Source organism: Apostichopus japonicus, chromosome 20 (assembly GCF_037975245.1).
Source record: "Apostichopus japonicus isolate 1M-3 chromosome 20, ASM3797524v1, whole genome shotgun sequence".
NCBI classification, from domain to species: domain Eukaryota; kingdom Metazoa; phylum Echinodermata; class Holothuroidea; order Aspidochirotida; family Stichopodidae; genus Apostichopus; species Apostichopus japonicus.
The window spans coordinates 12,089,556-12,114,751 of record NC_092580.1 but is presented as its reverse complement, the minus strand read 5'-3'; the positions used below and the strand labels follow the sequence as shown (position 1 = coordinate 12,114,751).

Genomic DNA, 25,196 nt, shown 5'->3' with positions numbered 1-25,196 from the left:
CTTGATGACTGCCACGTCAGTGTTTATCAAACAAGCCTCAAAACAAACACTTTAAATCGACTACAAATTTCCTTGATTATCTGAAACGTTGTCTTGATTATTTGCAAACAGGTTTACACTACAGAGTTGCATAGCAACGGGACAATGACACATAGAAAACATGACATTCAACGTCAAATGCTGCTTTGACAGGGTTAGGGTTAGAACAATGTTGCTATCTCCGTGATAACAATGCAGCACTGTACAGTCAGTCCCTCCTCTCCCCTCAGCCCACCCTTTGTCTGAGCACCAATTGGACCACTGCCCTCTTGTTATCTGACACTGTGGCATGATCATGGAGAATTTCTCTTCAAAAGAGAAGCGACACAATCTCTTTTGAGTGGCGACCCTCTCCATATGGTCAGGCCTACAACATCAGCCACTTGCTAGCAAGAGAAATGGGCAAGTGCTTAAAGAAACTAGTAACCTAAATCAAGTTTTCACTGACATTTTCTTAAATTACAGCACAAATCAATTGCGGTACTGGCTGCTTATGAGTACAGCCCAATAATGCTTGCTGATGGTAATGATGGTAGGTACATGAAAATCATGCCGATTCTTTGACTGAGGATTTATTATATCGTATGTTTATTTTTTCTTTAAGTCTACTGGCCAAAACAAAAAAGTGCAAGTGTCGTCTTCTTTTTTTCAGCTACCAAAAGAAAAAAAAATTGACTCAGCATTTAGCTAGTAAATAGGAGGAATTTGGATGGCCTGAGTAGTGAAAACCTTGAGATATATGGGAGATTTGGGTCTTATCAAATCTATTGAGCACAAAATAGATTTAGGAGAGGGTAAATTGTCCTACTGAAAAGTAGTAAGACATTTTAGGATCCATGACGAACGTGTCAAGCATCAAAGCAAAAAGCTATGGAAACTAGATACCGGGGGGGGGGGGGGTAGGTTACACTGGGTAAGAGGGATTGATTTTGAAATTTCATAAATATTAACAGATTTATTCACCTGAATTCCATGGGGAGTTAAAGTCTAACACCTGTGCAATGCTGATACGACAATTAACCCTGAAATACAAAGTGACGCTAGGCCTCTCTCTTTCTTACTAGAATTTTCTGTCTTATTATCTTACTTTCTTGTTCTTTAACCCTGGAAGGGTATTCATGTTCTTTTGTCCATTTTGCACAGCAGATCTGATTTTAATTCCTAAAAATTGGATTGGTTTTTTTTTTTCTTTGGAAAATTTCGAATTACAAAGCCAGTCCTCAAATGGCAAATCCATCTATCCAATTCTGAAAGCATTATTGGAAAATGAATGACCTTGGGCAGTCATTCAGCAGTGACAAATGGGACACAAATTCGGAGCATTGTTTTTCCAAATCTTCTAAGTTACATTCTTGCATTAAAATTTCCAAAAGGTGTTTGTTTGGCTTTTACAGAATCACAGAGAGTACCCTTCTTAGGGGGGAAGAACAAACACTTTCTGACTGTTTCAAATGCATAATGTGTCATGAAAGCGTCACAATAGGTTACCGGGAATGATTTAGTGTTCTAATTTTGGGTAGCGGTTTGAAAGATCCTATAAAACTCCCATGGGTTTGTGGTGAACTTTAAGGGGAAAAAAAGACTGCTATACAGTCTTTGGACTGTTGTTTAGCAATTTGATCATTTCGCATAGCATTATGCGATGTGATGCCAGGTACTAAATTATTAAAAATAAACTTAAAACAGCAATAGTGACAGAAACTTCAAGAACATTTTACCATTTCTTCATCTTCTGCTAAGACCAAGTCATATGCACTAAGAGCTACACAGAATATGATAGCTGTCACACCCTCAAAACAATGGATCCACTTTTTCCTCTCTGAGCGCTGACCTCCGACATCGAACATCCTGAAAAAGGGAAAAGGGGAGTTTTAGAATACATGTGTGATGTTTATAATAATAATGTTCGATTTATATAGCGCTTTATACCAGCGATAGGTCTCAAAGCGCTTTACAGACGTTATATTACCCCTGGTCAATGATAACCTGTCCCAGAGACAATCTCTCCAGTCGGCAGCAGTTATATACTGCGCCCAATGACAAGTTACCTCACAGGTACCCATTTAACCCCTGGGTGGAGAGAGGCAAGTGAGATAAAGCATCTTGCCCAAGGACACAACGTAATGAACTAGGCAGGAATCGAACCAGCAATCCTTGGATCACGAGTCCGACGCCTTAGCCAATTGGCCACATGTTTCAAAGACAGATACCACCGGTTACAACATCAAGAAGAATGTAAAGTCGTCTTCACCTTGCCGACAAGAGAATGTGGCGACACTTGAAGTTAATAATGTCCATCCTCCCCGTCACGGCCTCCGTTATTGACCTTAATTACTTTAGCGTGACTTAAAAACTGTTGCAAGGCTGACACCTCATATAAATACATTCATGAGAATGATGAATCAGAAGGGCAACCAGACTCGACTAATAGCTTATCTTCAGCAGGATTTGCAAATGGATAGGCCATTTTTGCATATATTCAAAGACTATACACCCAATCAGCCACACCTTTGTTTGCAAATGTCTATATAGGAAACGTTCCTCATTGTGATGGACATCTGCGAAAGAAGTGAGTCAATTTGGTCAAGGAGATGCATTTCCCATGGAATAACATTCTCCAAGTCTACGCGCCTGACGGCACCACCGTGGGCTACACCTGTCATGCTACACATTGATAGCACTGGTTCTACTACATATTGTAATACTATGTATTGAATGGTGCTAGATGTTCACAAGGCTAACCAATTTATTATCACAGTTGAGCATAGATGCATCTGTATATCATGAAGAATATACACTTCTATATACCTTTTCATTATCACTTTTTGTGCAATGATGAATCAGCAATCCTGAAAACTTAGTAGATCCTTTGAAATACAAACAAAATGTACTGAAACCATAAAAGGAAGTCATGTGACAAAAAACTCTGAAACTTTCTGTTGCTAACAGAAATTTGCACTTGCTTGACTATATTTCACAACAACAATCTAAATTGCTGGTATGGAGAAAATAACCACAATTTGCAAAACTAAGCGGAGAAAAAGGGATATATTTCGACTGGGGGAATGACCAGAAATTTCTATCAACATTCCAGCAGCATAAGCTTTAGCCTTTCATAATCTATGCATGTCTTGCTTAGACCAAAACATCATGATATACAGCTGAGAAATTGATAACAGATGATAGGCAAACACAGATTTGCTTAAAAGTCTAAACCATGACAAGCAAATTAACTGATCAAAGAAAAGATTTTTCCCATGATATGGAGCATGACATTCCCTTCCTTGTAGGAAGTTAATGACTGACTTCCCTTTTAAAAGTACTATGCATGTAAGATAATAACCTCATAACAGGAACCTATAAAATTACAATCTTGAATAGCAAAAGAATAATATAACGAGCGCTGTAGTAATAGCGACACGCCATAGACTTACTAATACTAACGAGCACGTACTAGGTTATAATGAGGCGCTGCACTACAGTTAGCCTGCCGAGGAGACCCGCTCAAATGTAAGATGTATTAGTTTGGTGCTAAACATTTATTAATACATCCAAATATGCAAACTTACATATAAAATTGGCATAAGCTGCCGGTTTTCGTGGCATATATGTACTGGTATCGAAAAACAAACTAAAAATCCCAAAATTTAAAAAAAAAAGCTATAGTTATATATCCAAAAAGTGATCAATTACAGTTTCCCAATGCCGATATATTAATATTGACAAGTTGCTAGGTTGAGGGAGGGCATTGCCCTGAGGGGAGGTCAGATAACGCTTGAATGGGCGGAATATAAATGATCTGATCCTGCGTAGGTACGTGTGTACATTCAACACTTGATGCTCCTCCTGTTCCTTGATCATGATAAAGGAGAGAGCTGTATCATTACAGCTGTATCCACCAGAAGGCCATTAGCCACCATTGCATACCATTCATTGGGTTGTTTTTCTTTCCCTCCCCTTTCCCCCCCCCCCCTTCTTTCTTGGCCTTCTTCTTCTTTTAAAAAAACTAAAAGACTTACTTAAAATGAAGTTCCTTGAATGTGAAGTGTGTTTCCACTATTCCAGTCGTCTTGACTCTTGTTCTTAGAACATCTTGTTGTGTTGGGATGTACCCAGGCGCTGACAGACGGTCCAAGGCATTTAAGTAGCTGGAGAAGGGAACATGACATGGGAAATGTCATTCACTATACAGCAAAACAACAAACACATCTTGGCCTCAACTTCAGAGACAACAACAACCTTTGATATTCTCTCATTTGAAACTTACCACTACGCACTGTTTTACAAAGACATTAGTTCTTCTCTCTGTAATGCCCCCCGCCCTCCCCCACACCTCCACATCCCCACAACTTCAACATTCCCCCCCTCCCTTAGCCCTCATCATTTTGAAATGACGTTCAATAGACATTGTCGACTGATTGCCATTTTCACTTTCCTGGGAAGGTTTCTTTTCAGTGATGAAAAGGACTGAAAATGACCACAAACAGAGGCTAGAAACTAGGCATGAGTTTGTATGATCATCAAGTATGATCACAAGTGGTGCACTATGACTATAGCTGTGTGTGCACCATTATTATCAAGATACCTGGACGTTACACCTTGATCCACGTTTCCATGTTGTAAATTCAAAAGATACAAAGTGCAACCATTCCATCGTTTAACGATTGAATAAGGAAGTCAGATGCTCTGCTCTCTTCCTATCAGATCTACACTGGATCAATACGTTGCATGACCCTGCAAAATTCCTGTTAATGAAGATTAGCCACGGCCTTCGCTCTGTGTGACAAAACCACCAGATCATATCAACACGCTGTTCACATGTACAGTGTGGGTACTCTACTAGGTGTACATTTCATGTAATGTACACTGTTGTATCTATTGCTAGTCAAAGACTGTGCATGTCTATGACAAACAAGAGCAGTCATTAATGTGAAATATTATCCCCAATTTAGTATTAAATTTATCACTGTCATCCTTTCTATGTGAAATGTTTAGACTATAAATCTATTAGCAGCCTCACATCAAGTAGTATATATATATTAACTTTGTAGAGTAACTACCATTAACCCTGCATCATAAATTATTGTACTTCACTTTGCTAGATAAATCTCAGATATTTGCTCTGAAAATAAACAAAAGGTAAAAATACATTTATCACCTGTTTTATCCTGAATGTCTCAACCAGTAAGGGTTGTAATACCCAGAGAGCCAGAGCAATACTATACTATATGCCTATGAAGCGTACGAAACTGAATTTGTCATATATGTTCACTTTTTAGAAGAAATTCCAATTCACATCCAACAATCTTTTATCGACTCTGATGTATCGACTGTTCAATGCCATGTCCACCCCCAACAGGCCTTTGTGATAATATCAACACAGACTAAGTAATTGTAAGCTTGTCGTCAATATTTCCTTTGTTTCTCTATAAACTAGACGCCAGCGTTTCCGCAGATCTCCTTACCCCATCGAAAAATGTCATTTTTAACACATACAGTAAGTCACTCTCCTCAAGTAACATACAAAGTAAAATGTTACAAATAAAGGAAATGATTTCGTTCCTGAAAAACTCTTCCTAATTTTCACCCTAATCCGTGGGACAATTTAAATGTTAATTCTTAATTCTAATTTATCAAAATTTTACCAACAAAAGTGGCCAAAGAAAATGTTCATTATCATCATCATCATCAGACCAATCTCACAATGCTGACTGTGGTAATGCCTTCTCTCCATGACTCCATGTACTGTACATCATCAATACATACAGTACAACATGTACAGTACATCATTAACTATCAGCCCACACACTAAATTACTTCCTTCTGATATTAACAGGGGACACAAATAACGTGTACATCACCACAACTCAGGTTCAAGAATAATACACACAACACACACGCACGAAAACTCATCTCAATTTCTGCCATATGGATGCCATTTCTGCCCAGAAAGTAAGAAACAAATATTTTTATGATTACAGTATAAGAGTCACCCTTAGATTATCTAAATGGTACAGTAGAAATAAGACTGCTGTACACCCCCCATATGCACACACACACTGAACACCTGTACGCTTGGATGCTGCACTGAAACTGTTCATCATAATTTACTAATTAAGAAGATCTCGGAACAGCTGCAAATTTGGACTTTGAAAAATTAGAGAATATCAGCAGATATTTAAATACATCGAGGGTGACATATTAGAATTTATATTTTTTAGTATGAATTTGTAGTAAGAACACTTAATTTGTGGTATACACTCTGCAAACTTAAAAGGATCTTGAGAGCTTTGGTAACACCTAAAGACTTAATTTATTGTCGGAGAACGAGGCGACGAGCAAACCGACCGTTAAAGGCATTAGTACAGTATAAATGGAGCAGGGATGATCTGAACAACCATCAATTGTTAATCACTTATAAATGCCATCCTCTGAGGCTGTAGTTTACCATCCTTGAAAGACACAACATCAGTGCAAATGGCAAATCTATTCGGTTACCACGGTGACTGCATTTGCAGTGCAGCAGGCATCGATGAGCTTTCAATTTCATAGAGTGAGAATATAAAATGTCGGGCTGGTGATGATGAAGATAAAAACGATCGACTGATGACAGAATGAGGTGACATTTTTACGTGGGGAAAAAAATTAGGATCAAGTAGAAACTTCAATGGTCATTTAAGCTCAAACAGACTTACACTTACGTTCAGGAAATTAAAAAAATCCACCATTAGTATCCTATGGACTCTTTAAAATACTGCATCTCGGAAGCAACTTTGATGAACAGCTAAGTTTGGTAATAAAGGGGTTTGAATATAAATACAGAGCTTCTTGGTGGAGGTGACTGGTAGGGGAGAAGGGGGAGGGGTGGGGTGGGAGAACAAGAGGAATGAGGGGGGGCGATCCAAGGAGGATAAATGATACTTACTATGAAGCTGAGTCGTTAAGCTGATACTCCCTTGCTCTACTGAAGCATCCTTGAACTCCGGAGTCTGCCCATAACCGCTTCATGACTCCAGCTAACTCGGGACTAAGTTCACCATCTTCTGCTTGACCAGCCAGTGCAAAAAGTTGCCTTGCATCGTCCTGTAAGCAGATATACAAAATTGTGCAAAAAATTAATTGAGAGCGGTCTCTTTGCCACAATCTCATCTACGAGATGACAACCAGATAGTACAGTGGGGGCGTGGATATACTACAGCACAATGTACACTGTAGTCATTTTGTCACACAGTTTTTCCACTAGTTGTAAGCTGTTCCTTCAGTTCCTACAAGGGTACAGCTGTATGAATCATTCCATACAGCAATACTGTACTGTACAAAGAGAACATCAAATGAATGAGATGAGAAAATTTCTCCGTTTTGCGACGACGCCAATTTGATCAGAATTAATGTACTGTAGTAATCATCACATCTGTCGATATCAACATGTTGAAACTGAACGGTGTAATTGCAATTTCTATCCCCACCATTAAAATTCCACTTGTCCTAAAGGCCTATTAAACCAATTCTTGCTTCCATACAGTCTAACTTCAATATCAGTCACACAACATTTCACACAATTTTCTCTGTTTTACAAGTATTATAATGTAATGTAAGAAAAGGAAGAAACTAGCCAAGTTATCACATGCACTGTAGGTACAGTACTGTATGATGTATCATGCCTCATTCTGAGGGGCTTCTAACAGTATATAACTTTTCCAATGCAGTACTGTACAGTCCACAAGACTGAGAAGAATGTTTCTGATTACACATAGGTACACCAAGAGGTCATGGATGCTAAAAACCATCTTATTTATCCCTAAAAATCTGTAAAATAGTTATAAATAATTAATAATTATCATCAAATATATTAAATTCTGTAAATAGCTGACAGGAAATGCTCTGGAATTGTGTACTCGTGTAACTACCAGAATACATACTGTACATACACAGTAATGATGGACACACAGTACGGTACGGTGCGTTACAATATAAATTGTTTTTCCATTCAACTAGTCTAGTGTGAAAGCATGAAAGTAAGCATTCAGACTGTAAGCAGACTACCCTTCACCTGTCAATTCCTTAAATGGACAGATGGTTGTCCTTCGCATCTTAAAGTTAACGTAAGATTACCATCATGTAAATTACACTGGAGCAAGCACTTTTATTATTGGTTTTTTATGCATTAACGTCAAGTCAGATGGTTGGGCGAGAGAGTCTGTTATTTTCAAGGGTGCTCACCTACAGAACTGTACAGTACTATACAGTTAGGCTTCCCCTATTTTATAACAAATGTACTTTACAGGTGTTGCTGTACAGTAAAGTACATTGAACCAGAAACCCAACAGGCAAAGTGCTTCATTGCCAGATGCTTAAATACAGTATAACACTGTACCATATAGTAAGATGTTTAAACTTTGACCTTTGTTGAGAGCAAAATTCTTGCAAACTAACATCAGACCCTGCAGCTTTACAATTGCAAAATTATTATGTCCACACTCTACAGGTTTGAAGTCTTTCACCTTTTACAAACTCCACATATATAACGATAGAGTTCTTGCACTCACTAGGTGAATCTTATAAACATGTATACCTATTCGAGTGAAAGCGGATACATGGCTACGTAACTTAACACGCAAAGTGCAGGTACTCTGATGAACCTTGCTAGGTTTGAATGAAATGCTTTACAATCAATGTGTCACGGGGTGTGTTCGTCAGCAATGTTAAATTGTAAATTACTGTACGTGGCAAGTGAAGCAAGTGAGTCATAAGGCTTAAAGTACTACAATGACAAATTCTATTGTTCCAGAAAATTGAACTTTTCAAGTTATTGGAGTACTAAATATCGACTGAGAAATTATAGATTGTTTCAATCCAAGCCAGACACTCTCTAACTTGCATTGCTGCAGCTCAACCACTGTACCAGTGTGTAAATGACAATCCTGTAATATGTCAGTGAGTACAGTAAAGGGCAAAGTTTTAATGGTCCTCCGGTGATCAGAGACCACCAATTCCTGTTTGGACGAGCAAAATCGGCTTTCGAGGTTGTCCGGAGGACCACTTGTTGGTTACATCAAATTCTGACTGCATTGTACTAAATGTCACAATTTATCCCAAACAGGAAAAAATGATAAATTGGTATCACCCTCCATCACTTTAGAGATATAGATAGTGGTTAAAAGTCTATGTTGTGTCCCAATGGTAAATTTTTCGGCACAAAGCTAACGTTCTGTTCACAAAACCTACACATCTTTCCTGCATTGTACATACTGATCATTCTTTGTTATATATTTTGTTACCTTTTCTTCTTTGGAACACCAAATTTGCTTTTAAGAAAACCAGGAGGGAAGAGATCAGACGGTCGTTCAACGGACGACCAGAAACAAAATCTTTAACAAAATTGCCCCGCAGAACGTCAACATATTGATTGCTTTCAATTTGGCAATGCAGACTTAGTAATTAAAAGACCTGTCTCCTAATAGCAACCTCCACCACATGTTCAAACAGATTCCTTTCAAAGGGCATTTATGGAGCTAAACTTTTACAAGCCAAGCCGTAAGATAAAGTACATTACCCGTTGTCAAAGCTGAACTATCTTGAAGGAGGCGATAATTCTGATATGTCAGTGCTTGTCATTGACTTCCTGTAATTACCAATGTTACCATCTAATATTTACACTCCGGCAATGACATACATTTCCCAAGTAGATTCAGATAGATCTATATATATATACCATAGTGACAAGAAAGACTTGGCACAAGCATTCGGTCCGTCGTTTTCGTTTTTGACCTTTCGGTACGACGACCTAAACAGTCGTCCGAAAAATGTAAAAGAAATGACAAACTTGCGGACCGAATTTTATCACGATTAACCCATGATCACAGGGAAGCTAACATACTGTTACCCATATTCAGAATTATGAAGCTTTAACGCCTTGATGCTACTGGACCTAGGACTGTAAGAGAAATGTTGCTGGAACATGGGACTTCCCACAAAAAAGGGGTGTGTACAATTCAACACCCATTTGAAGTATTGGAGGTAAATTTGGAAACCATTCCAAACACAACTCACAGACTTATCATCCACGGTGATGAAAAGAGTCTAAGGTTAAAGAATGAAAGTTTGTTGTTATTGTTGTCTGGACAAAGAAGGCAAGATTTACCTTTATACTGACACCACACAGTGTACTGAACAGTAGCCTAGACTGTATTACATTACAATTGGCCGGCCTATTCAACATTGCTAAAATCTTTCCAAGGGCAATCAATGACTTTGGAGACCATTTTTTAACAACTTAACAAATCAGTTCCACTCAATATGCATAGTCAGGATACATCCAAAGCCATTGAAGAGGTCCTTTAACCTTGCAAACAATTTTGGAATTCAATTTCAGAGACTGATTCTGGAAACAATGCAAGTCTACATGTTATGGCCATAGCTGTTGTAATAAACCATTGTAAAAATCCATAGCTTGTAATGGTACTAGAATGTCTGTGACGTAGTCTGTGACGTCGTAAACCTTTTGTGCAGTTGGGCGCATTGTTCAGAAACAGAAACCTACTATATTATACCAAAAGTACACAATAAAGCTGCTAACAGTTATATATATATATTGGAGGAAGCTATTTTCAAAAATTGCTTTGGAAGCAGAAAAAATTGGTAGTTTCACTAAAAACTAGCCATGTCCACTAAAATAATTGCTATATAGCAGTACTGTTCATGCACTAATTCATACACAACCTTCTCACTGGGAGTTCATAAGTTCATCCTCCTAGTGTTTGCAGAGATCATTGATGCGAGCTTTATGATCAACTGAAGTAATGCCCAAAATTGCAGAGATGTTAACTGTTAGAGGGGGCACCAGGAGACATCATGCAGGTGACTCACTAGCTACTTACAGTATGACTCAGCGAAAAAAAAAAAGAATAGCCCAAAGTGCTTCAAAAATTTAATCAGTTTCACACGGTGGTCGCCGATACATGATTCAAAACGCTGAATCGATATATAATTTTGCAATGTATCGGAACTAATGTATACGGGTGTCTCATTGCTAAATGCTATGGAAGCTGGGCAAAATTGCTACAGGTATCCAAGGTTGTACATGTAGCCATCTTTTATACACTGAAGCATACAGTACTATTAAACTCCAGTCTGTCATTTACACAAAGTAAAAATGTTTGGCATTTCTTTTCCAGAGCTTAACTGGTTTGCATATTAACAAAGTTGTGATGTAAACTTTGGGAATGAAACTTGCTACAACTGGTAAAAAAAACCAGAATAGATTCAACGAATAGATTCATAGAATGGTAGTGAAGATATTAGTCCCCTTCAGAAGCTCATGTGGACACAATGGAAATTCTTAAGGAATTTTTCTCGCCTTTTGCCTAAACGGCAAAAATCAATTGACCCAAAAAAATGTAGCAAAATAAATGTAGCAAATGTGTACAAAGTGGTCAGTTTGTTGAAAAGACGTCAAGAATGTCACCAGCTTTGGGCCATTAAACTCCCCTTTGGGTTGAATCATAGGGCCCACCAACTTCTTTAATTCAATATCTCCAAAGTGATGGAGGATGGAACCAATTTATATTTTTAATACCTATCTGGGAGGGATTTAAGTTACAATTTCTGGAACTGATGTAAACAACTTGTTGTCCGCCAGATAACTGCCAAAGCTGACGTTAGTCTACCGAACGGAAAAATTAAGGCCGTCCCGGAAGATCGTCGAAAGAAAAAATTTGCCCTGCGGACGGATTCTGTTAAATTACACTTGGGCTTACCGCTCTCTCGCTGTCTCCAAAGTCAATTTTGAGGGAGCCCATGGCTCTGATGATGGCAATCATTGATTGGATTGTGTTACTGTAGACCACTGGCTTATACTGCTTACAATCTTCTTCTGAATAGCCTTCTTCATGGATGATTCTGTCGATTCAAACAAAAACAAGGATACAAAATTAGTACAAATTGTAACTTGACTCTCCCTCTTTTTAAACATTTTGCAGACATACTGTACACCAGTACTCTGTTAATATCAGAAATTGATATGAACCGTGAAAAGAGCACCAAACATAGCCATTCAAAAGTGGCAGGGGTATAGACCGGCCGAAAAGGGGATATAAAAAACCGCCTTTTGGAAGCTAAAGAGAAAATGGGAGTGGATGCAGTAGAGGACATGGCAAGGGTCACATGGGAGAGATATTGATGGAATGTGGGAGGCGATGTGGGAGAGGAAATGGAGGTAAAAGCATGACAGGCAAGAAAACTGTACAGGTTGCTATGGCAACTTGCTAATTCGGTGTCGTCAGTAACTTCAGCCCCTTCTCTCTTTAAATTGTAGGACAGAAGAAATTGAGAATACACCAAAGAGAGAAAAAATTAGAAGTGACTTTACATAAAATGTGGGTTGATGAGGCCTGTTCTTGTGAAACTTGAAAACAGTCATACTGTCAGCTGCTATAGAATATTCAGCAAATTTGATTTGATTTGATTTCAACACAAATCACTATACAATTTCATTAATAATGTAACAAAACTTCTCTGGAAATGACATAGGCATTTTTCCCCCCCCTCAACTAAACAAAAACTATTGAAATGTATGTAAGTATGTAAAACTGCAACAAGAAATTAGGGCAATGAAGTTCTGAATCCACAGAAATTGGATGGATATTTGTTATTCCATCACATGGACATTTTCTTTCATGTTCAACAAAAGGTCAAAAACTCATAAATGACTGCCTGGCACAGCCACTTTGACTTGCAAATATCACGAAAATAATCGCATTCATTCAAAGGTCATTTGACTAACTGTATAAAACCTCATATATGTTTTCCTATCTGAGCTCTTTTTGCTATATACTTCAATATTTCACCATTGACACATGCCATGTACAGTACAATAATAGAGTGAAACAGTGATGTCTCCTTCTTCCTCATACAAAACTGCATGCAACGTGAGCAGTTCGTTCAATTTACTCCTTCGCAGTCAGATGAGTCCCTGACAAACTTTCCGGATTCATCACCAGGGTAACAAGGTAAAAAACTCATTGATTATTCCGGCTCTGCTCATCTCGTGAGGAGAGAGTTATTAACATGTTGACTTAAAAGAGATGACGAAATACGAAAAGTGTCAACATGCACCTGCCTAGGCCAAGTTATTGCGATGCGAATTCTTTTAGTCTATGATACAGGCGGCTTGTGAATTGGCATTAGATGTGCAATTCTGCACAAACTTAATTTGCATTCAACAGTGTAAAAATAGTTCCGTACCAGGCAGATGGCAAATAAGTGAAAAAGCCAGCAGTAGGTGGCTTTAACTTCAGATCCACAATTGAGAGAAGGGGGGGGGGGGGGGGGAAACAAATTAAAACCAAGTAGGTGTAATTATTTTGTAGGAAATTTCTTCCTTCTTGAATTGCTTTAAATTTTATGATGTGAATCTACAGTTGCAACAGGCAGAGCAGTGTGATTCACATTCCTTGTTTATAAAATATTACAGCTCAGGCTTCAAATTATGCGGCTTTTGCTCCCAAATGGTGTTTTGTAATTATTTCGTGGAAAGAGCTTAAATCCTTCACATCTAATCCAGAAGAAATCTCTCTCTAGAATTGTCCCAGTAGAGAGGAGCTAGAATTTGTCTCAAATCCCATCAGGAATTACTTGTGTCAGGGTTTCCTGTGAAATTCACAGAAATAAAATTAGACATTACATGAAAAAGCAGCAGTGTAAACACATAGTAAAGACTGCGTTTTTGACAAAGTTGTCATTTCGTCTCTTCACCTGATTAAAGGGTAAAAAGAAAGCTTCTATTTTACTTTGATTTTTGCGTCCTCTCCTTTTCCCCTATTTTATGATTCCTCCTCGTCTGTATAAGTGGTGCAGTTCACAATAACTCACATGGGGAATGAACCTAAGAAACTTCTTGAAACTTTTTGCATAAAATTTACTGAACCTTTGACTGGGCGTACAGAATATGTTTATATACAGTGATTATGCTGACGGAGAAGGGGCCTAAAAATTAAATGTCAGGCTTGCTTTGTTTCCATAATGTGAAGACATGCAACCTGCATCAAAAATGGAAACGTTCCCCATTGTTGCCTCATATGTTAGGTTAATGAACAGCTCACTTAATTTTGTACACAGAGGGAAGTACTGTACGGTACTGGTGTATACATGTGTACAAGGTGGGGAAGGTGAGTTGTTGAGCAACTACTGTTCTGTAGGAGTAAGCAACTCTTTTAACCTATTGGGTACATAATGCATTGTTCAAAAGAATTTGCACTTTGACAGTAGAAAAATCCAGAAACTGTACAGCATTTAGGGTATATTTATTACATAAACAATATTACAAAATTACAAATTTCATCAACTAAAATGAATAATTCAAAAAGCGCAAAATTCAAGAGCTGAATTTTTATTACCTGACATTTTAATCGTGACTGATGTCGAGCATCATAATTATCAAAATTTGAATCCTACCGTACCACCAATATAGCTATGCCATACTTCTAAAACTACCTAACGTTGAATCCTACCATTAAAAACGCTATCCACATTTGCCATAGATACTACTCTACTGTCTATATATATATATATATGGTAAAATGGGTTTGCACAGTCACACTTCTCTGCAGGCAACTAAACTGTCCAATTAAAGTTTCACTGTCCCTAGAGGGAGAGACATGTACAGTACGACACCGCCACTCCGGTATTAGCAAACTCAAATCTGTCACATACACTCCGCTATCAGACTGACAATGTTCAACAACCAGCACCTCCCAAGTGGTGTCGATGCAAAAAGGCAACTGAAACGTGAAATTAGAAGTAATAACTGATTCCGGGCTGTTGCAGCAGTTAATTTTCGGAAATGTACGGTATACTACTGACAACTGAGTTGAAAATTGCTTGACAGTTGTTCTGTACTGTACAGGAGTCTTCGGTCTGTCTCCTGATAAGGTTTATACAGAATCCGCATGTACGTTGGTACTTCACGCAGTATGTAGACAGGTGTCCCACTGAGTGCTGTATCTATTTGAATATGGTAATTTAGCGACAGTAATAAGGTCAAGTCAACTTTCACACTGTTTCTTATGAGGCTTGGTCACAACTGATCCCTTCCACCAAAGCAGATGGCATTTCTCAAGTTGTTTAGATCTGCTACCGATGACAAACTGTATACAGCATTGGGGAAAATGCTATTTACTAGATCAAACAGATAACTGGTAGTATTGCATAAATTTGCAGAGCTCTATGGCATATTTTTTTAATGTCACATAGACTACCAATAAATGCAGAAAAGTCATCTTTTTAATGCCACAATGTTGAATTTAACAGAATACTGTCGCTGACCTGACTAGACTGACACTATTGCGGTATCAAATGCAAAGTTCTGCGTCTTTTCTCAATTTCATTTCTTAGGGAACATTTTCACTATACAGTCCCCTGTAAATTATGCAAAGTTTTGTCATGAATTTCACTATACAGTGAACAGTCCCCTGTAAATTATGCAAAACTTTGTCATGAATTTCAATAACTTCAATAAATATAAGGATATCTAGAATTTTTAAGCAGAAACTTGGCACAAGTACAGTACTGCAATACTGCATGTTCCACACAACTGTACAATTGCTTAAAAATGGATTGCACCTCCCACACCAGTCGTACATAGAGAAACTCCTAAGTTACAAAGTGCATATTTACAGAATATCGCAAACTTGTGTTCAATTGTCTTCTGTTCAGTCATGTAAGTCCTACAGTATATACACTGTGTGCGTCACTCTTTCTAACACGTCTTCTTAGAAACCTTACCCTGCACTGTATGCCTTCTTCCTTTATATTCTTATACTGCAATATACTGTCATGAGCACTACAGTATAAAATATATATTATTAAACATGATTTTAATTAATAGTACATGCCATGGCATTAACATTCAAAATGTTTATCTTACGGTAAACAGAGGGCGGGCGAAAAAAAGAAAGCCAAAAACACTCCAAAAACTGCAATTACTTGTCGTTTAGGGCAATTACTATGACGATGAAAGACGTCTTTTGTGTGATTAGCTGGTTCAATCATTAACAAGATAATGCCTAAGTAAGGTCTCAACTTCATTACAAAAGAAACTGAAAATAATTGGATTCTTGAGAGGCATTAATGAGACATCCTCAATCATCTTCCTCTACTACGAAGACAAATTACTGCACTGAAGTAGTGTAGCTAATGAAAAGCTATCTAACTTACTTTTCAGGGTTTTTTCTACCAGATTTTGTATGATTACACATCATGCTACAGTATAATGGGTTTCTAATTGCATGCCTACAGTACCTTGTGGCAACTTTATTATTGTTGTTGTTTGGTTTTGTTGTTGTTTGGTTTTTTCCTCCTCACCTTAACTGTCATTATTTTCATCTCCCCCTCCCCCCCCCCCCCAGTACTTGTTCATAGTAGATTAAAGTATATAATCAAATCCAACACAACATTTTGGTTAAACTGTATTTCAGTATTGTAGTTTTTCACAATTTGCTGGTAAGCCTACACACTCAGACACTATTATATGAAGCAAACCTTAGGACATTAGCTCTGCTTGAAGAACAGAGCAGCACCAATCTACAATAAGTTACATTGGTTCCTTGTTTCTTCTTTTCAGTGTTTAGTGATGAGATCTTTCTTGCCGTTTACTGTTTATGGTTTGCTCAAGTTCATTTCTCACCTACAGTACTCTCTAGCCTAGAACGTTGAACATCCTTCTTCAGAAAACTCTTGCATACTGATCATCATACCGCTACAAGGTGTTACATCTATTCATTGTTGGCACGTTTGCTTTTATTAGTGCTAGTAGTTGTAGTAGCCTCTTTGATTCATTCCCAAAAAAAATTTGATATACTATGGAGGATTTTAAAAAACATTGTAGAATGAAAGTTGAACATTCACAGTTTTTGTTTTTGGTAGATGTTTCAACATGATTTGGACACCACACGTTAAGACACAAACAAATAAAACAGGGAACAATGGAGAAAGATTTGTTTTGACTGTATTTCTGCAATGTACTGTAAACGATGACGTCATAAACTGTAACCGAGTAATCGGGAGAAGAGCTATGCGATTAATCGACGACAAAAGAAAGAGTCGACTATCAGCACTAGTATAATCCTTAGCCTTATTGTAGCCTTACTGTTACTGATCCTTAGCCATACTGTAAACTAAAACTGTTATTTCATACCCAGCTTGCAGTGTAACACAAGGTTCAATCATCAAAGTGTCACATAAAAACTACATAACTAATTCATTTCAAAAAATGACAATGATGATGTCATAACTGTAACCGAGTAATCGGGAGAAGAGCTACAGTATGCGATTAATCGACGACAAAAGAAGAAGTCCACTATCAGCTACTAGTATCATCCTTAGCCTTATTGTAACCTTACTATTACTGATCCTTAGCCTTACTATAAACTAAAACTGTTATTTCCTACCCAGCTTGCAGTGAAACACAAGGTTCAATCATCAAAGTGTCACATAAAAACTACTGTACATAACTAATTCCTTTCATTCTCATAGCCCACCGGAACTGTAAACATTCAATATCGTTCTTTTCAAGAGACGTTAGATCCCAACATCAACGACAAAAGACCTGCTTTCAAACCTAACTACTGTGCAACATACTGTAGCGACATAAAACGAAACGCCCCGTGACGATCTGAACGCTCCCGACAACAGAAAAATGATCAGATTAAGTAGATTCCTGAATGGCAGTATTTAAAACCCCCCAATCAGGAATGAGTTCCAGACTCTGAAAGCATTTTAAAATATATCACTTCCTCTTAATAGCGATATCCTCAGCAAACCTCACGGCAATGTTTGCAATTTGCGGTGAAAGTCTCTTTCACCTTTTTTCGCTGATGGTCTGCAGATCAGGTGGGAAGGATTTTTATGATGGCAGTATCACTCAGGCCACTGATGATTCGCACTCACTTACTCTGTGCTCACTCAATCATCTGACATGATTCAAACGGTCCCCTTTCAGATGTGATTTATGATATTAAACATAAAGTGAAATGTTATGTGCGTAGGCGAGGGCGAGGGCTGCTCCCAAAAACGAGAGACACTGAAGACTAAAAGATGTTATATTCATAAAGCGGTCTATTTCAAGGAAAAAAACTCGAGGACATTTTTTTCCCCTTCAATTTCATTTTCAAAATGTGTATATTTAATATGTAGTGTATTGTGTTCTGTGCAAAGAGCCAGTGGCGATATTTGGGAAGATGTTAAATCCTGTATTAAGCTTTGATAATTAAAGTACATCCTTTCATATTTTGCAATGAAACCAACATCTAGACAGAATGCAGGAATCAGAAGACCTACACCTTGGATGAACAAAGGTAACATGGTATAGTAGGATAAGACAAGTAACTTGACTCGTGGGTCTATGAGACTTCTATTTGCAGTCGAGTAGGGATTCCTGCTCATTTGGGTCCCAACTCCAGATGCTTTTTGTTTTTCTCATATTTTCCTCTCGCCATCTTGACTGCCAACAAAATCCACTGTTCTTCCAACCGTTGCATCTGTTCTCAAATGAGGACAATCTTTCATGCATTCAAAACCTAACTCACCACTGGGATTTGCAACACATACTGTACAGTAGAGCCACATGCACAGAACTCAAAAAGTTTCACAAATCAGCAAAGCCTAGATACAGTAGAAGATGTGTTTAGGTACAGTGTATCATTATTTCAGTTCATATATTTTATCTGCCAGAATTTAATCAAAGTGTCTGGAGAGACTGAGATGCTGACTTGTCTATATTCTATTCATACACTGCATCTACAGTACAAGTAGCCTACAGTAGTGCTGTACTGTACGTTAAAATTAAAGAATATTAATAAAATACTTACTTCATTTGTTTTACGATAGTGCTTTTGCCAGATTCCCCTGCTCCTGAAATGACAAAATGAAAATGAAAAAAAATGTAAACCAAAATATTTAGAAGACCTTCTGGACAAAGGCTGTGATCACAAATATACAGTAGTGTAATGATAAATTACCAATTCGAGTAAGTGATTTTTTAAGTCTGCGCCATTGTCAACTTGGTGAGCCCCAGGGTGTGGAGTGAACTCTAGAGGGGTAAGGGTACAAGGTATGGAAAATGGAATATGGAGTCAGTTTGTGGTTGGTATGGCATCATGGAGACCAGTACAAAGGGAGTGGACTCTATGATCCACAGTACTTGTGATACAGCAACAGTCTGCAAACTTCTACAAAGCCCGCAATCAAGATCTTCCGTGAATACTGAAATACAACCCACCAGAACCCCCCTCCCACCCCCTCTGACTCGATGCTTAGCATGCATGAAAGCCGAATGGGGGGATAGGGGAAAGAAGTTTGGGAAATGGAATATGGAGTCAGTTTGTGGTCAATGGTATGGCATCATGGAGACCAGTACAAAGGGAGTGGACTCCATGATCCACAGTACTAGTGGTATAGCAACAGTCCACAAACTTCTACAAAGCTCACAAATCAAGATAATACTGAAATACAACCCACCAGACCCCCCTTCCACCCCCTCTGACTCGATGCTCAGCATGCATGAAAGCTGAATGGGGGGATAGGGGAAAGAAGTTGAGAAATGAAATATGGAGTCGGTATGGGTTCACTGGGACCCAGTACAAAGGGAGTTGAATCTCTGATCTGCATGGGCTACTGTACTGTACATTAAATTTAATATACATGTTGCAGCTTCTACTTTAGTCAGTACATTATCACCAGAAAACTGACCTCCCTCACCGGGACTTGTTTACTTTGCACAACTGGTACAAGTTTACCATATGTGAACGTTCACAGAATTACACACTACATACATAAGGAATGTTTCACAAATTAAAAGTGTCAACAGGATATCAACATTACCAGAAAATGATACACTAGTCTTACTACATTTGCGATACCATCAGAAGCACACAAAAGTACAGGACTAATGTAAAGACATTTAACAATCAACACTAATTCAGCTAAGACACAATCCTCTCCTTCTCAAGTAAATATACTGTGGTTTGAAAGCTGTGAAAACGCTCAGGTTTCAATAGAAACAAACAAACAAGATTAGGCGACAGTGGAAATTTCTTACAGGAAGTTGTGTTTGCGCCTGTATGTGGAACTTCCACATGGTAGACTCCAAAGGTAGAGGAAGTGAGTGGCAATGGTGCCACTGATAATATAGTAGGGATCACGGGATCATGAGTTATATCACATAAACATTGCTATCTACAATAACATGTGGAGTTAACTTGGATGAGAAAGTTAATCAGCAGCAGGAGGGGATGGAGGTAAACGATATTATTTGCAATTTTCATCATTTGGTTGTTGTAAAAATACAGATAGTTCACCAATAACGCTTTCACATACGTTTGACTCATGAATGTGATCAAACCTTATATACAGTGATATAATGTTTCTTGTAGTAATATAACTGTTATCAGGATGCTATGTACCGACTAGGCTACCACAAAATATCGCATTTCTGTGACGTTGTGATTTCTATGAATTGTTTTAGAAGCATGTTTCTTTGTGGATTGGGGAAGGGCAGGGGGAGCATTGCTTTCTTCATTAGTTATATTATCACAGTGCTGAAATATTACAATTGATTTTATTCCTCCATAACAGTAACTAATCACTGTCACTCATTCTTCAAGCCTCACGCTTAAATATCTTCACTGTAGCTACCAGCTACTGTACTATTCATTTAGTTCTACTGGAATACTGGACATGTCAACTACCAACTGCTTCTTCACATATAGACTCCCCAGCAGTTTTCCAATAAAGTCTCCATACTTCAATATTGTGTCTTCTACTTCTTCATCTTCTCCAGACACTGTTCATCATTTCGTTCCGCTCGTGAATTCTCGTAAATACCCTTTTGTTTGTAACAAGCCATCCATGAATTATTAGTTCAGTTTTCTGTTTCACCTCAGGGAACATTCTCTCAAATACATGAAACATTGTTAGACTTTATTGATGAGATCCAAGTTACAGTAATATTACAAGGTTGCCATCTCATTGCTTCATATTTTATTCATCGCTGGATTCGTGGAAGAACCTTCATCACTTGTTATCTTTCACTGCAACTTCCTTATACGTGTGTTAATTTTCAATGGGAAGCCTGCCAGATTAACATCATCCAACTGTTGCCACAAATGTGTCACTGTCCGTCCAATGAAATCCAGACCTTACTGGGCAGACAAAATCAGCCATTTTGCAGCATCCTGTCACAATCTAGGTATACTGTACAGTAGATTACAACAAGCCAATTCTTAGTCGCAGCTACATATTGATTACGTCGCCATGTATTGCTTATACTGTAGAGAGGGCATTCATGGTTGGACATTGTGTAGAGACTGTTGACTGCATCCTTGCGAATCTTTGCTGTTAATGTCTCAATATAAAACATAAGCAGAAAATACAACGATAAGAGGACTGCCTTTCAGCAGGACATAACTACTGTACGAGATGATGTGAAAAGTTGTTGCTTTGATGTAACAATTCATGTACTATACAGTAACATACTGTACATCCATCACTTCATAAGAGGAGGACATAAATCAACTCAGGCTAAACAAAGATGAACATTACAAGTTAAACAAAGGAAGAATACGCGCACGATGGAATGGAAAAGCTAACCAATGGGGATGCTGAAAAAGTGAAAATACAGAATCAAACCTAAGACTTTCAACCAAGAAATGAATATTACAATCCATTTTTTCATCTATGAAACCTCAGGACACTGCACTGCTTCTCTGTCATTCTCTTTTCAAGGCTTTCAGTACGGAAAGTATGACCATAACGATACCATTAGTGCAGTACTGAGTCCATCAATCTAAATCATGATAAATACTAATACAAGTTCATGCACACATAACAACTGCTATTATAATAATAATAATACCATAAATATTTTGACATTTAACTAAAGCCTTTACAGAGGACCAGGTTTCTTACACTGGTCTACAATAGTTTATTAAATAATATCTGTCATATGGCAGCTTTCAGGAATGTCATGATGATTTTTGGTAATTATTTTCAATCTAATTTGCAGGTTGCATACTACACACAAGGTTTATAGCAAACTGTTCAGTTTCCCAGCATTTGTTTGACAGACCCTACAGGCTATCCTACAGTGGACATGAGGTACAATATTCCAATGTACGTAATGTAATATTATTGGGCTCTGTGCAGTAACGGTACTGAACAGTACAGTACCTTGTTGTATGCAAATTATTGTCAAAATGTCAAGTTATGCCATATTGCCAATATGATGGACGGCAATGGCAATGGCGCTAACATTACTGGCATAGACTTAGTTTTCAAGTTGCCAAGGCTTATTGTGGACACACTTAATGTTTTGTGGTCACTTTGGTGAGTAAGACAAAAATCAACATACTGCTCCATTTTTAGATATATACTCAGATATTCTTTTATTAAAACAGGGACATTTACCTTGACTGAATCACTATTGCTCTAAATTTTAATTAGTACTTCTCTCAAACTTGAGTACTAATAAACTCAAACATACCACGTAGGCTGATTACAAAATTTACTGTGGTCTATAGAAGCAGAGGGCTGCCCATAATTGGAGTTATTCCACAAGCATTTTTCGAATTGAAATTTTCCGCTTGTCATTGGGATCGGAAACTCTTAATTCATATTTCAAAATTATTTTTGGTGATAAGCTACACACGTCTGACTCTTGAACGAGCACAACTATGAGTGGAATGTTGCCACAGGGCAACTCCGTACCGAGCACAAGTCTGTATGTAAGGTACAGTAGTGTGTGTAATCAGTAAGGTGATTGTCCTTGCTCCAACACAAAAGTGTCACCCGCAAGTACGGTCATTCTCTGAAAATTGATTTAAAACTCAACGAATACCTCGCAGATCAATCAACGATCCAGAGCGGTTAATCACTGAGAATATAGTACTAAATAATATCGATACTACGATATATGTTACTGTAGGTAATGTTCAGGGAATAATTTAGTGTTCAAATTTGATGATACGATGTGAAACTCGCAAGAATAACCAAACAAATTATGTATCAAACTCTGTATTCAAACCGTGTAGAATTTATTCATTTATTCAAACCAGATCAAAGCTGTGCCTGATCCCTAGCTAGCTTAATACTGTACTATGAAGCAGCAAATACAGCAATTTGATACCAAAAACAGATCACAGTGACTGTACTGTACGGTTTTAAACATTTTCAGTACTTACCAACTTTCAGAAATTTTTAAATATTGGAAACAACTTGAAGCATTTTCAATATCAGAATCAAAAAGTCATGAAAGATCAGTAACCCTAACTTTTGCAAATATCACACTGACAATTACAGTATACAGTACAGTTCTCACTACTATTCTAGGCCGTTAAATACTAATACTATTCTATTCTAAACGTCCAAAGTATGAGGAATAAAGAGTACCAGAACTGTATTCTATTTTATTACAGGAGGGAGTACCTGCATCAGGAAGAGCCTTACTAAAAATCTGACTGAGAGACATCTGATGCTAAATGACAGCACATAGCTCCTCCACCCTCCCTAACCCCCCCATCCCCACACAAACATGTCACCCTTTCCATCACCAAGTAACCTTTTGAGTTTTGAACCTCCAACAGGATGTACCTTAGAACTCAGATTTCCCAAATCCCTCCCTTCTTTATATTACATATCCAGCCTGTACAAATTTACCTATCACAACATGCAGTCCTGCACTGTGAGCTGTTACTAATTTCCAACATCTAGTCCGAGCACTTTGCGTGAGCGCCTTGAAACAACTTTCATAATGTGATAGTAACAAGTCACTTAAAGAAATGGTGACAATGTTCTGTGTGTTTATTAATGACTTCCTTTACATCAAACCACTCTTTCCATGGTCTTCTCATGATTGACCTCAATATACACAATACATTGGCAAACTTCCTGGTTTGGAGCCAAAAGACTACAACTATCAGTACTGACAGTCCATACTCAAGTGTGTATATTGTAGGCGGCTGTACAAGATAAGGGCAAGTCTCAGATTTCGACATGGTCATTAAAATAAGGAGATATCGAGTACCACCGTGTTAATTCTGTAATTCTATAGGCTTCATTTGCAACAATGACTGTGCCGTGTTCAATGTTTATTGTAATCAGCAATGAGCAAATACGTAATCTGAGAATATATGCAATCAGCAAATGAGTGAATACGCAATCGAGTGTAAGGTTTCAATTTGAATTTCCAGAGCTAAAAAACCAGAAGGAAAAGAACTCAACAAGACTAATTAATGTAACCTTTCCAAATCTATGTCCAATACACAAAGTGTAATACAGACTACTGTATGTTACAGGGGAAAATGCAAACTTCTTTCAGATAATACACTAGTACATTATGCAAAACTTAAGAGGCTAAACAGTTAGGTATTCTTCTAAATTACTGTAAGATTTTTACATTTATATCAGCTATTTGGAAAACTTTCTAAAAACACACATAAAGCAGAATCAGTGTGCTGATATCTAATGGCTAGGCCAATTAGGTACTGTCACATACTGTACACTATGCACTTAACTACAGTATTAATTACAGTACCACCTACAAAATATGTTCTTGTCGTTATATATCTTTCTCACGTCGCAGTCATTTTAACTGTGCAGAGAAAACCTACAATCCTTTCCCTTTTTACTTTACTTTTGTTTTGTTTTTCAAATGACTTATCATGTGCAGTTGGAAGTAGTTTTATGGATGCTTTAACAATGGTCATTACCATGTTTTGAACTTTTTTTGAACCGACAAGAAATGTTAAACAGTAGTACTAGAGACTGAGTCTCTGACCACAACTAACACAATGAACAATGGTGGAGCAATTTCCTAGGTAATGGACGAACTGAATTTCTCTTTAAACCCGCTCTAATGGCCTTGACATTTCATCAACAAGTTATTACATCCAAGAACAGGGGTTATTAAAGCAGACACGAACCCTACAAATAATCATTGGTCTATGTGATAGAGATAAATGATATGAACAACATCCTGAGCAGCTCTAGAAAGATCTTATTCCATCTGAGAGATTTCATCTATAGATTTAGTATTCCTTCACACACAAGGCTTAAGACTTGTTCAAGTCTAAATATGACATCATAGAGTCACAATGTGCTTCATTTTC

The 25,196-nt window shown here is 37.8% G+C and overlaps 1 protein-coding gene across 3 annotated transcripts in view; it reads right to left on the bottom strand.

The window, feature by feature from the left end:
- Nucleotides 1–25,196, bottom strand: part of LOC139960864 (guanine nucleotide-binding protein G(i) subunit alpha) — a 49,394-nt gene that overhangs the window by 10,176 nt on the left and 14,022 nt on the right. For all 3 annotated transcript variants that reach the window (XM_071959506.1, XM_071959508.1, XM_071959505.1), the window contains exons 2-6: nt 18,903–18,945; nt 11,796–11,937; nt 6,965–7,122; nt 4,059–4,187; nt 1,758–1,887 (exon numbers count right to left, since the gene is read on the bottom strand). In XM_071959506.1, the coding sequence (XP_071815607.1) occupies nt 1,758–1,887; nt 4,059–4,187; nt 6,965–7,122; nt 11,796–11,937; nt 18,903–18,945 (602 nt within the window). The remainder of the gene's footprint in view (nt 1–1,757; nt 1,888–4,058; nt 4,188–6,964; nt 7,123–11,795; nt 11,938–18,902; nt 18,946–25,196) is intronic.